The 15,059-nt window shown below is 34.9% G+C and overlaps 1 protein-coding gene across 1 annotated transcript; it reads left to right on the forward strand.

The window, feature by feature from the left end:
• Positions 1-314: 314 nt before the first annotated feature.
• Positions 315-2,298, forward strand: LOC25486974 (putative Peroxidase 48). The gene is made up of 4 exons (XM_039831072.1): positions 315-479; positions 718-912; positions 1,165-1,414; positions 1,644-2,298. Exons 1-4 carry the CDS (start codon positions 315-317, stop codon positions 2,144-2,146), a joined length of 1,113 nt encoding a protein of 370 aa, XP_039687006.1. The 3' UTR covers positions 2,147-2,298.
• Positions 2,299-15,059: the final 12,761 nt, after the last annotated feature.

Genomic DNA, 15,059 nt, shown 5'->3' on the forward strand with positions numbered 1-15,059 from the left:
AACTTCCCAAACAAGTCTCTACTCTTTCCCGCTTCTTTATCCTCTTCTCCTTCAATCCAGCATCATTATCATCAAGAAAATGAGGAGAATCTTCATCTTCATTGCAGTCCTTTCTGTTCTTCTCTCTCTCAGAACAACTTCATTTAATTTCTATCATACTTCTTTTCGTTCAGTGAAGTTAGCTGGTATTTTTCCGTTTGATTTCAATCAAAGAATCAGAGATGGTTCCAGGGTTACCATCGTCCAAGCTTCTCTATTCAACTTCGGGAAGATTGATTTTGGCTCCGTGAAGTTGACCGTGAAATCACCATCCAATGAAAGAAAGAATCAGAGATGGTTCCAATCTTCAATATAATTTCTATAAGGTTTCTTGCCCTCAAGCTGAGAATATTGTTCGTTCCGCTGTTACCGATATTTACTTTAATCATAGAGACCTGCACCTTCTCTTCTTCGTCTCTTTTCATGATTGCTTCATCCAGGTTCCTTTTTCTTTAATTTTCTGCTGTTTTTCATGTATTTTGCTTTTCAATCATAAAGATTACTTGCAATCCAAGATCATGAATTTTAATTGGTTATGAAATAGTGAATACTAATAGATATCCTAAATTTTTTGTGTTCTGATTCTTGTTGGTTTTCTTTGCTAAATTATTTTCTTGCTTTGATATTGGTATTCATTTTCTGTTCTAAGTCTAACTACTTGTGGTGTTGCTGAATCAGGGTTGTGATGCTTCCTTGTTGTTGGAGGACAATGGTGATAGAAACAGTTCCTATGAGAAGCAAGCTATTCCAAATCAAACATTGAAAGGTAATGACAAAGTTGACTTGATTAAGGAGGAGGTCGAACAAGCATGTCCCGGCGTTGTCTCTTGTGCTGACATACTTGCTCTTGCAGCGAGAGATTCCGTTTTTTTGGTTTGTTCTTAACATATTTCTTCTCTTAAAAGTTCTCAATCATTCTCATGCATTTTGAAATTTCTAGCCTGCAAATTAAGGGCATGTAAACATTTTCAGTTTTCATTTTCTAAAATTTCTTTTCGTTTTAAATTGTTAACATTAATTGCGATGGAAAACTTGTATGGTGAATAATTTTGATAGATAGAAAATACAAGGATAGTTAGGGAAAATGCAATTTTAGAATTTCGAAAATTTCTTAAAATGTCGAAGCTGGTTATCCTCAAGGGTATCAATGTTTTAGTAAAGTTAATAATTTTTGCACTTATGATTTATTTATGGACATGGCCATGGCAGGGTGGTGGTCCTTTCTATCCAGTTTTAACAGGCAGACGAGATAGCCTGCAATCGTTTTTCCAGGAGGCAACTGATCAAATTCCAAGGCCTGACGATAACATCACGCGCACACTGCACCTCTTCAATCTTAGAGGATTCAACGCACGGGAAACAGTCAGCCTCCTAGGTAAATTACTTTACACTTATGCATTTATGATTATAATATGAAAAAGGTTTGTATCTTGGCCGCATTGCAATCCTGTTATTGCGAACTGTTGACAGTTGACCTGATGCGACCTCAACTGTGGCCACAGAGACTTCAAAAACCATGATGTCGCAGCTGAAATTGCGATCACACTTTTTATAAAACCTTGAATATGACTAATGAGATCTGTTGGTTTCTTGATAATCTGAAGGTGCACACAACATTGGAAAAATCTGTTGCGATTTCATTCAGCAAAGGCTCTACGACTTTCAAGGAACAGGGCAACCAGACCCGAGTATACCTCTCGATTTCCTCAGTCAGATGAGGCAAAACTGTCCTGACAACAATAAGAATAATGTCATCAGCAACGGAATGTTTTCGACGTTTACAGTTTCAAAGCCAATGAATGTTCATCACTCTAATAACAAAGGGATGTCATACAAGCAAGCATTGTCATCTGCAGTGTCATCTGGAGCATCTTTTGACACTCACTACTATCAGAGTTTGTTGAGAGGAAGAGGGTTATTGTTTGCTGATCAACAGCTGATGGCTGAAGAGAAGACAGCCAAATTGGTTTCTGCTTATGCTTCAGATGACGGATCAACCTTTCGGATGGATTTCGCAAGGGTTATGATGAAATTGTCTAACCTTGATGTTTTGACTGGAAATCAAGGTCAGGTTCGTCTGAATTGCTCCCGTGTCGTAAGCTCTTAAGCGAGTTGGTTCATATATTTCATTCTGGCTTAGCAAATTGGTTCTCTTCCTATGTAAGTTTCTTACACACATTTGATGGTAGTTTTAGCCATGTGTTAAATGTTTACAGAATTTATAGATTTTGATGGTACTGTGTTAAATGTCTAGTATTGCAAGGCTGCAATTCCTGAATAGTCTAGTGTTGCAAGGCTGCAATAAATCAAAGTGTTCTGTTATGCCTTAATAAAACTTGGATTCCAAGGTATTGAAGTATATTTTTGTATAAGCTCCCTATTCAACTCTTACAATTATAGATCAAGGAATCATTCTTAGATATGATAATACAAGTCACAGCTGCTTCTGTGATGGTTCTGTTTTCCTAAATTGCCATGTGAGTTGCTTACAGAATAATATGAGAAAAATACAAAATCAGAAACAATCAACAAACAAACCAGAGACATTTTATATATATAATTTTGATGCACTATCAACGAATCACATTTTATCATATATGTGTGATTTTTAAAGTTATTAACAAATTGTGTTATCTTATGAATACAAACAAATGAAAGAATAATGGGATCTTTTGAGAAATGAATGCAATTAGAGGAGATCACTTGTCAGTAGAGCTGTCAAAACGGGCCGGGTCGTATGGGCCGGCCTATTTAGCCCGAATAAATATAGGGTCTGGGCCTAAAATAATGAGCCCGAATTTTAATAGGGCTTTTTAGCCCGGCTCTTAAAAGCCCGGTACCCGTTAGGGCTAGCCCGAACAGGCCGCGGGTAGCCCGTTAGTCCGCATAGCAAAAAAAAACTATAAATTATATATTTTTCAAATAATTATTTACTTAGTTGACTATCAAAGTAAAAAACAAAAGCAAAAATTCAAATTCAATGAATTAACACAAATATAAATGTGATATAAAATTATATTTATTCGTTTCGTTATTTATAGTTTTAAAGATCGAATATATAAATATCTATAACCATAACGTATCTAATTTATTTAAAATCATTTTCCTCGTCGTTTTAGTTTACGACATTTGTACGAAAATGTTTACAATTTATTTTTGTGCTAGACATTATTTAAACATATTAAAAATATTATTTATAAAAAAATATAGTAGTGTTTTATAGTATTTTTTTTTAAAAATAATATAATTTTTAATACGGGTCAACCCGTTTAGCCCGCTGCCCGTGTACGGCCGGGCTCGGGTAGTATATTTCAAGTCCTTTTTTCAATCGAGCTTTTTGGCCCGACCCGCTAAAGCCCGAAGCCCGTTAGGTCTGGCTCTAAACGGGCCGGACCGCCCGTTTTGACAGCTCTACAGACAATTAGATCATTAAAGAAAAACTAAACACAAGATGTGTCCAAAATAAATAAAATTTCGACCTCTTAACCAAAAATAAATAAAACTTTTCTGGCATTTTCCTTCCAAACGAAGACAAATCACCAAATTGGTGAGAATGATTGCGTCATTAGAGAATCCACAATGAATGTACCCAACCATGTGAAAATGAAACATCACACTTTAGGTGGCATTTCACATGGGAAAGGTTAATCCTTTCCCACCATAGGAAAGTTGGATTCAATGATTAGATTAAGTGAAGAACATATTCTTAACATGCTCTCTCAACACTAGATTTTTCGTCACACTATCTTCCAATAATTTAAAAATTCTGAAATTTAATTTTCAGAAATTAAAAAAATCGAAAAAAATTCAGATAATTTTTTTTTAAAATTCTGTAATTCATTTATTGAATGTTAGAATTTTTTTTTTTGAAAAAATGAAGAAAAAAAAATTCCAGAATTTTATTTCAAAATATTTTCAAAAATTATTTCAAAATATTTTTTTTAGGATTTTTATTTTATTTTTCAGAATATCTTATTTTATTATGAAATTAAAAAATATATTCTTTTTAGAAAAATAAAAACTTATCTTAGTTTCCAAAATTTTATTTTTTCAAAAAAAAAATTCTAACATTCAATAAATGAATTACAGAATTTAAAAAAAAATTATCTGAATTTTTTTTTATATTTTTCCGATTTTTTTAATTTCTGAAAATTAATTTTCAGAATTTTAAAATTGTTGGAAGATAGTGTGAAGAAAAATTTAGTGTTGAGAGAACATGTTAAGAATATGTTCTTCACTTAATCTAATCATTGAATCCAACTTTCCCATGGTGGGAAAGGATTAACCTTTCCCATGTGAACACACACCCACACTTTACCGAAAAAATGTACGTTCAAAAAATAAATCAGTAACAGTTTCTTTCACACTGCACCGACCCAAAAAAAAAAACTAGATTCCTTTACTATTTTATAAGTGTAATTTTAATTTTATGTGTTTTTTTAAGTAAAATTATTGATCATTGTAATTTTAATGTGTTGTTTTTTTTATATATCATTATATTTTAAATTTTTTTTTTACTGTTTTTAACATATGAATACTTTTTGCAGGACTTTTCAATATATGAAAGGTAAATAGTAAGCAAATTAGTTTAAAGCAATTATTACATTTTATAAGTGCTTTTGTAGTTATAGAGTATTCCAAACACTTTTTTTTTCAACCCTAAATGATCATCTCTTATATATTTACTATCAATATTACTTACAAATGAATAGGAGACAAGCGGGCAATAAGCTGCGCCGCTAGACCTTTTTGGATGGCAAAACAAATCTTCATAAACACAACATTCATTGACCTAGGAGACATAATATTGTCATGCATAATCCTTTGGACTCTATGTAGAAGGTCAACAACCTCTGAAGCTAGGAAGCCGAAAGTGTCAAAAGCAAATGGTATAAAAGCATGTTGATTGTCAGAATACGCTTTCTCATATTTGGTCACTTTGCTTGACGCAGCTTTTAAAGTTGTTTGTCCTACCGTAAAAGCCCTAACTCCTAAGCCCACAAGTAGTGAAACCCCATTCAAGTCCACACATGCATGTTTTCCTCCAACCCATCCGTACACCATAACATCCGTAGGCCTAAGTGTCGATATTCTATCTAGTGGGTAAGTCAGAAAGTTCACAGGCACCTCCCTCTTCACCGATACTCCCGACCACCTGAATATATCAAAAAGTACATCCCTAACAAAGTCATGCCTGTACTTAAAGCCGGAAAACTCCTTACAATGAACGGCATGCTCCCCAAAAGTATCTAGACACGTCTTACGACAAACATGGCACACCTCATCAATGGAAAATAATGGAATCATAAGATGATATCGACGGATAGTACGGTACTCCGCTGGTGACATATGCTGATCTAACCCATCAATTGGATAGCTAGAAGAAAATCTTGAGCATGTGCTTCTTGCAAACATCCAAAACCCGCCTTCTGTCTAGTGGTCATGTCAAACATAACTTCCATATCTTGAACAATTTTACTAAAAAGAGCACTCGCCAAAATATGTTGTGCTTTAGGAGGGACGGTGTCCTTGCAAGTAAAACTGTTAACGTCAAAATCTGGAATCGTATCGCGAAGACCAAAGCATTATCAAAATCCAAGTCCATACTTGACCAAAAAAAAAAAAAAAAATCCAAGTCCATACCACATATCCCAATGTCTCTCAAAATATGATCTTGTAGCACCCAAGACTGCGCCCTAGAAGCCACAAAAGCATACGAGGAAGCCTCTACCTCTGAGTATAAACCCAGGCCCCCATACCTAATAGGTAAAGAAGCCAACCTCCATTGAAGTTCCTTAAAGAAAGGACCTCCACAATATCCTCAACTGCTCCACAATATCCCATGCCATTTTGCTAATTTGATGACTTGGTAGTGATTAAGTTGGTCAAAGTACGAAATTTTAAATGATTAAACAATGCAAGGGTAAATTGCCAGGATTAGCGATTACAGGGACTAATTTTTAAATGACGCCTAATTGCAAGGACGAAACACATCATTAAGCCAAGAAATTTAAACTTAGAAATTGTGTATTCATAATCTTAAAAGTTTAAAAACTTATCTTTTCAATATAATATTTATTGTTTAATTCTATTTTAAGATCCTTAATTTGGGCACAAGTTATCATTTTCCTTAATCAAAACAAGTTTAAACAAATATATTTGTTGGAAATCAAGTGTGAGTGTTAATGTCCCACATCGACTAGAAATGGAGGAAACGTTGGATATATAAGAGAGGAGACCCATAAACACATTGTCTTAGGGTTTTAGGTAAGAGTGTGGTGTCTCTCTCTTTGCAGGTCCTATATGTTTAGCCCCCGCAGGCACGAACTAGTAGAGATGTATGTGTTACCGCTTCAAGCGCTCCCCAAACTCCCCAACAAACTGGTATCAGAGCCTAGTTAGACTTGCTGGGAGAGTGGGAGCGGGATCCTAGTTGAATCAACCTAGTGATGAGGTGAGTCACGCTTGAGGGGGAGATTGTTGGAAATCAAGTGTGACTGATAATATCACACATCGACAAGAAATGGGGCAAATATTGGATATATAAGAGAGGAGACTCATAAACCCATTGTCTTAGGTTTTTGGTAAGAGTGTGGTGTCTCTCTCTTTACGGATCCTAGACGTTTAGCACATTGTCACTCCAAGCGTTTCTCAAACTCCCCAACATATCTATATAATATTAACTACTAAATAAAAATAATAATTTTGGTATCTTCAAAAGGCTGAAGGTGAAAAACACAAGAAGGGGGGGGGTTGAATTGTGTTTTCTTTTTCTCTTAAAAAATACTTCTTCTGATAAAACTTCAGAAGCAGTTTGATTGCTTCTGATGAAATGATCAGAGTCAGATTGCAGCGGAAAAGAACAGAGCAGAGAAAAGAAAGACAAAGACACAAGCAGTTATCCTGGTTCCTTCCACAACACGGAAGTAGTCCAGTCCCCCTTGCACTTCCAAGGAGATTTCACTATAATCACAAAGATTACAACTGCTCAATACTTTCTAAGTATGAGACTTCACAAAAATGCTCAAGCACACACGCAAGAGTCTTCCAATGCTCAAGCACTAAGCAAGAGACTTCTAATGCTCAAGCACGCAGGCAAGAGACTTCTAATCAAACAACAATACAGAGAATTGAGTTTGAATTGAACACTTGATATACAATCAGTGGTGTTCACAATACAATACAGAAAAGACTCTAGACTTTGAATTTCTAAGATGTATCAAATCAGTGCAGAAATTCAGTGTGCTTTGTAGAATCAAATTGACAGAGTTTTGGCGCTTTTGAACTTATGTATTTCTATCTATTATCTTCAAGTCTTCACTCCTTTATATAGAGGCGTGAAAGAGACGTTGAGATAATCAGCACGTCTAAAGAGTCGTTTGAAATCCTTTGATTATCCACCAGTGATCCTTTGCCTGATTTGGGTGTAATCCTTTGAAGAATAAACTTCAAATTCATTCCCATCTTGAGTGTACAATTCTGCAGGCATGGCTGTTGTTTTGTCTTGTAGCGTAGACAGAAAACAGAGTAGTGGAGGTAGTGGTTGTACACTTGTACTTTGTCAACTCTATTAACGAGAGACAAGAGCTCAGTGCTATCCATATATCCGTTGATACCTCCCTTTCAATTCTTCGTTCTTCTTTGATAAGACTGAATTGAAAATCAGCTACTTTGAATCTTCAGTTTGATTAAAGGATCAAACGTAGCTTCTGGTGAAGATATTGCTTCTGATGAAAACTTTTGCTTCTGATGACTTTCTGCTTCTGATGACGTCATCTCTTCAGGAGCAGTTTAGCTTCAGGAGCAGTTTTCTTCAGATGCTCAGAATTTCTTTTTCTTTCCATTGTTCTTCCAAGACCTATTGAAATAACTTAAGTAGCCTTTGGTCCTGTACACTTGAACAATTATTAGTAATAACCAATTGACAATTTTTAATACCTTGTTATCATCAAAACTCAATAAGGTTCATTGTGAAACACACTTTGTTCCAACAATCTCCCCCTTTTTGATGATGACAAACAATAGTATTTAAAATGTTCAATTGTTGTTGATCTAATTAATAAGTTGACTACTGGGACAGAGGTTTGTAAGCTCCCCCTGAGTCTAATAGATCTTTAAGGTGAGGTTTGTAAGCTCCCCCTAAGTTCTATTCTTATTAATTAAATTTCAATAAAATACTTATAAAATCAAATCAGAAGTATTTAAAAGAAATTTAGAAATGGTTATAGTAGGGCTCAGTGCCTTAAAAAAATACTATACATTTACTCCCCCTTTTGTCATCAACAAAAAGAATAGAAACAAAAGAAAGAGTATCAGAGCAAGCAGCATTAAAAACAGTAAATATCATCAGAGTTAAAGCTTGTAAAACATATTGAAGGTGAAAAAGCACAAGATTCAGAAACAATGATAATATATATAAAGAAAGATTAAGATACAAAGACACAGCTACTAAGAACAAAAGTAAAAAACAAGCTAGAGTTGGGTGTGCAATTAAGGTTGGGCTTGCTTATACAACTGTTCTAAGAGATACTTGATCTGATCATCCTTCTTCTGAAGTAGCTCATCCTTTTCCCTCATTCTTCTTTTATATCCAGCCTGAATTCTAGCAGCCCTAGTGATGTACTCTTCTTCTGGATAGAAAGGAGTGATGTCCAGCAGAGGCACAAAATTCAGCTCTTTCTCCTTAGCTGCTTCATGCATATCATCCAAAAGCTTCTTCAGCATAGCAGAGTGAGATGACACACATTTAGTTCTAAGCTGATCCAGCAGCTCATCAAAGCTCTTCTGTAGATCCATCCACTGATCATAATAGTGAATAGGAGGTGCAGGAACTGTTCTGCGAAGAATCAGTGCCTGAATCTCATCACTAAGTCTGATCAGTTGTTCCTCTATATACTCAGACTCCAGGATATGGTCAGGGATGGGTGAAGGTTCAGTTTGAGTTGTATTTGATGTGGAAGGTTAGTCAGAGGTTAAGTCTATTATAGTGGGTGAATCTGGTTGTTGTTGTTCTGTTGTTTGGTCAGAAGGTATATGTTGGTCAGAAGTTGTTTGGTCAGGAGCAACTTGTTCAGAAGCAGTTTGCTCCTGAACAGTTTGCTCAGGGATGGTTTGGGTTTCTGTTTGGGTTTCTGTTTGGGTTTCCAAGACAGTCTTTTCAGAAACTGTCTTAGAGGCCTTAGTGGGTGTTGGTTGCATTTCACCACCTAGATGTTTTTCTAAGTTGTGAAGGGTTGAGGATTCTTGGTGTTGGGGGTTTCTGAAGTAGTTGCATCTGAAGCTACTTCAGAGGCTTTTTGTGGAGATTGGTTATTTGGTGAGTTTGTTTGGGTAGGTTCAGGTTGATGTATACTAACAGGTTCTGGAATATCTGGATATAGTGGATGAGTAGTAGGCAAATTGAATTTCTCACAAAGTTTTATCCTATTTTTTGAAAATTCTATTTGAGTACTCTCATAGTCAAGTGTTCCAAATTCTGTTAGTTTGGTAGGTTTGGTTTTTAGAAGCTTGTCTATATGTTGGCTAAGGGGTTGGTCATCTGATTCTGTGGATGATGAAGAGGGTGAAGAGGGTAGAGATGGAATCTGAGTATAGATGTCAGGTTTGGATGAATTACCTGAAGATTGAGCTTCTGGATGAACTGCTTCTGGAGCTTTTGAAACAGGTTCTGATGAAGTTGCTCCTGAAGCTTGCTTATTCTTCAAGGCTTGAGAAAGCAGAGTTGCTCCATACTGAACAGTTTCTAACTCAGACGCTAAAGCAGCAATGTCAGGAGTAGGCACATACCCTGCAGCCTTGAGATGCTCATCCCTTTCTTTTTCATACAACATCTTCATCCTTTTCTTTTCTGCTATCTTGGATGCAGAAACCTCCCTAGTATACTGCCTCATTTCCTCAGTAATTTCGAAACTGGGCATGACTATGGGCTCAGAAGTTGCAGTCCTTTTTGCCTTCTTGGGGCTTGAGTCTTCATCCCAATTTTCTTCCAGTTCTTTCAACATTTCTTCCCTCCTTCCTTCAGCTGTCTTCAGATTTTTTGTTAAATTAGACCTCTTCCTTTTGATGGTCTGAAGAGCAGCTTCTCTTTTCTTTTTGGGACTTGAAGGCTTTTCAGAAGCAGCTTGATCAGAAGCAGCTTGTTCAGAACCAGTTTGTTCAGAAGCAGGCTGTTCTGCTGTTTCTTGAGTACTCCTTGTCCTTTTCCTGATAAGAGGGATATCATCTGAATCCTCCTCCTCTTCCTGAATGGTGGACATTGCAGGTTTGACAATTTTAGCCTTTTTGTGCTTCTGAGCACCCTTCTCAGAAGCATCACCAGCAAGATATTCTTCCTTGGTGATTGGCTTAGTCTTGGATTTCCTGCCTTTGGCCACAGGCAAAGCACCACCATACATCTGGTCAGGAACATCCTTCAAGCTGATTTTCTGGTTATAGGATTTGTAGAAATCCATGATATATGCCCTTTGAACCTCCAAGGGATCTTGTTTACAGATGGGAGGAAAGTTTGGGATAAGATCTGATTTGGCATCAGAAGGTTTCAAGTCAGTAGGACTCTTCTTCACATCTTTTGCTTTAATCAGATGCATAGCCCTTAGAGTCTCACCATTGATAATCTTCCCTCTAACAGTTCCCAACTGTTCATCTGTGAAGATCTGAGCTTCTTTCAGCATCTCAATAATTCCTCCCTGATGGAAAATCTCAGAGAGTAGTCTTCCATAGGGTACCCAAGACCTTTTATTCAGTTGACTCTCTCTGAGTTGATGAACCATATGTCTGAATATGTATCTGGGAATATTTGCCTCTACACCCTTTATGACAAAGTGTAAGAGGATTTTATGTTCCAGAGAGGGCTGATCACCACCACCACCTTTTGGTAGTAGGTTTTCGTTCTGAATCTTCAACATAACCTTTGTCTTGGTGTTCATGTCAGAATAGGCAAAGTCCTTTACCTTGTTGTAGAGAGTTCTGTTAACAATAGCATTCCAGGGGCTGTCCTTTGGCTTTGAAATCCCAGCCTCATGTTCTCCTTCTGCTGGTCTTCTGATGACAAAGGCAATAGTGTCCTCAGTGATCCAGACACGGATTCCCATGATGCTTGATCTTATCTGGGTTTTGGAGAAAGTTTCCAAGCCCATTTCCGCTCTAGACTTCCCTTTGAGTTCAGGATTGAGAAGAACTTTTTCATCTTCTTCAATCTTGGCGGCTTCCCTGTCGTAGATGCTGGCTCTAACCCAGAAATGACGAACCAGTGTTTGATAAGTTGGTCCATTTAGAAGATTGAAGTACCTTCCTAGACCTTGTTTCTCGTAGTACTTGCCAATGTCACAGTCGTGAGCGGCCAAAGAATCAAAATCCACCGGACTTTCTGATTGAATGTTTAATTCCCATTCCTCCAAGGACATGGTTCTTCCCTTTATCTCATAAGCAGGAGCTTCTCCTTGTTGTTCGTTTGATGATGAACCAGATGCAGAACTTGAAGAAGCCATTGATATGAAGTGGTTTTAGGGTTCTAAAGAGTTTTTGAGAGGATGAGAGAATGCGTTTACTTTCGCAGAGGGTTAAGACGAAAAAATAGAAAGTGTTTGTTGTGAAGTGAGAAGTGTGTGAAATGACTTAGTGTTTTTATTAAAACGTTTGTAATTCAGAGGGGACAAACAAACACAGCATTAATGACAAATTGGGGGCGCGTGTAAGTATGTTAAAAAGCGAATAAAAACATCATTGCCCTTTTTGTTATACTCCAATACAAATAGACCACGTCAGAGACTCTTCAGAAAACTACCTTTTGGGTAATGGGACAGCTGTTACATAAAGTAACTGCCAACGTTCCCACTAACCAAGCTATTCAGAAGCAAAGAATAACACTTCTGAAGTTTTAGTGCTGACGTCATCTTCAGAAGCACATTTTCCTCAGAACCTCAGTTAAGAGCTTCTGATGAACCAAAATGCTTCTGAATAAACTTCAGAACCAAACTTCTTATTCAGAGGCAAGCAAATTTTCAATCAGACACAAAATGCATGTTCAAATTTTTCTTAATAAAATCAAATCTTTCAACAGACAAAGGTTTTGTAAATATATCAGCCCATTGATGTTCAGTATCAATGAATTGTATATCTAAAATTCCTTTTTGAACATAGTCTCTGATAAAATGGTGTTTGATTTCAATATGCTTGGCTCTTGAATGTAGAATTGGATTTTTTGACAAACAAATAGCAGCAGTATTATCACAATAAATGGGAATACTGTTAGCATTGATCTGATAGTCTTCCAACTGATGTTTCATCCAAAGTAGTTGTGTGCAACAACTTGCAGCTGAAATGTACTCTGCTTCTGCTGTAGACATAGCAATAGTTGCTTGTCTTTTGCTTGCCCAGGATATCAGATTCTCTCCCAGGAATTGACAATTTCCACTGGTTGATTTTCTTTCAATCCTATCACCAGCATAATCAGCATCACAGAATCCAATCAACTTATAATCTAGGGATTTCCTATACAGGAGTCCAAGATTAGTTGTTCCTTTCAGATACCTGAAGATTCTCTTAACTGCAGTTAAATGAGATTCTCTAGGATCTGATTGAAATCTTGCACACAAGCATACACTGAATAAAATATCAGGTCTAGATGCAGTGAGGTATAACAGAGAACCAATCATACCTCTGTATAGCTTCTGGTCTACTACTGTTCCAGTATCTTCTTTGCTTAAGGTGCAGGTTGGATGCATTGGAGTGTTCATCACTTTACAATCTTCTAGCTTGAACTTCTTCAGAAGCTCCTTTGTATATTTTGTTTGATGAACATATACTCCTTCTTTACTTTGGTTGATTTGAATTCCAAGAAAGAATTTCAATTCTCCCATCATACTCATTTCAAATTCATCCTGCATTAACTTAGAAAATTCTTTGCAAAGAGATGCATTAGTAGAACCAAATATTATATCATCAACATATATTTGCACAATCAAAATATCTTTCTTAAGAGTCCTTCTGAAGAGTGTTGTGTCAACTTGTCCTCTTTCAAAATCATTTTTAATTAAGAAATTACTTAGTCTATCATACCAAGCTCTGGGAGCTTGTTTCAAGCCATATAGTGATTTCTTAAGTTTATAAACATGGTCAGGATGCTTAAGATCCTCAAACCCAGGAGGTTGTTTAACATACACTTCTTCTTCAATGACACCATTAAGAAAGGCACTTTTGACATCCATTTGATATAATATTATGCCATGATTAATTGCGTAGGATAGAAGTAACCTGTAACACCCCGTTTTCCCAACATAAAAATTTCATTTAATAATCAAAGTTATTCACGTAAACGGAATGCTACACTTCTTTTCATAAAATCATAAACTGAATAAATAACTATTTATCCTTTAAAATTCAATAACTAAAAAGTCTTTAATACTTCGCAGCGGAAATTATTCAATAATCAAAACAGTCTTTGGCACTAATGCCTCTTTACAATTATGTCATAAAAATTCATTCTAAAAACATAGTCATAATTCTTCGAAAACAATACGTAAGGAATAGAAAGCAATAACAAAGTTCCCATCCCGTTACGTATCAGAGCACATAGAGACACTTGAGCCACCACTCCTACTAATCATTAATACCTGCAAGTTACTCATACGAAGAGCAACATTTTCAAGCAGAAGGGGTGAGATTTCACAAAACAATAATATCAAGCATATAATTCAATAATTATATTTAACAACATAAATAACTTCATCTATTAGTAATAATAATTCTTCATGTAATAATTCTTAATAACTCAACCAACTTCTAATTATCATTTAACACATATTAACCAAATCGTAACAAACATAGATCATCACATCATAGTCATAGTTCATATATAGCATAACAACATCTTAATCCTAATTCATATACAACATAACAACATCATTAATTCATAATAATAATTATTCATCAAACATCTCACTATCAATTCATTAATAAAAGACAACTTATCAATTTAACATAAACATCATCAAGTACACTTAATAACTCATAGATATCATCATCACTAATAACTTTAAAACAACACAATATAATCATCTCTTATTAATAGTAATAATTATCTACATCATAACATAAACATCTTCTTATAATAATATAACCACAACGTAACATGATATTCACTTAATAATAATAATAATTATATATACATCATCTCTTCATAATATAATAATATAACAACAACATAGCATGATATTCATTTAATAATAATAATAATTATATATACATCATCTCGTCATAATATAATAATATAACAACAACATATTCATGATATTCATTTAATAATAATAATAATTATATATACATCATCTCTTCATAATATAACAACAACATAGCATGATATTCACTTAATAATAATAATTATTATATATACATCATCTCTTCATAATATAATAATATAACAACAACATAGCATGATATTCACTTAATAATAATAATAATTATATATACATCATCTCTTCATAATATAATAATATAACAACAACATATTCATGATATTCATTTAATAATAATAATAATTATATATACATCATCTCTTCATAATATAACAACAACATAGCATGATATTCACTTAATAATAATAATTATTATATATACATCATCTCTTCATAATATAATAATATAACAACAACATAGCATGATATTCACTTAATAATAATAATAATTATATATACATCATCTCTTCATAATATAATAATATAACAACAACATATTCATCACTTAATAGTAACAATTATACACAACATCATAACAACTTAACAATATCATAATCATTATCTTAAACAACATAGCAACGTAACAATATCATAATCAATGTCTTAAACAACGTAGCAACATAACAGTATCATAATCAATATCTTAAACAACGTAGCAACATAACAATATCATAATCAACATGTTAAACAGCATAGCAATATTTTAGTCAACATCATATAATTCACATCGTATAATCTTCGTAGGTACTTCTTTAACAACACATGGGTAGAACACAACTCGACAAACTC

Source organism: Medicago truncatula, chromosome 2 (genome assembly GCF_003473485.1).
Source record: "Medicago truncatula cultivar Jemalong A17 chromosome 2, MtrunA17r5.0-ANR, whole genome shotgun sequence".
Classification (NCBI taxonomy): domain Eukaryota; kingdom Viridiplantae; phylum Streptophyta; class Magnoliopsida; order Fabales; family Fabaceae; genus Medicago; species Medicago truncatula.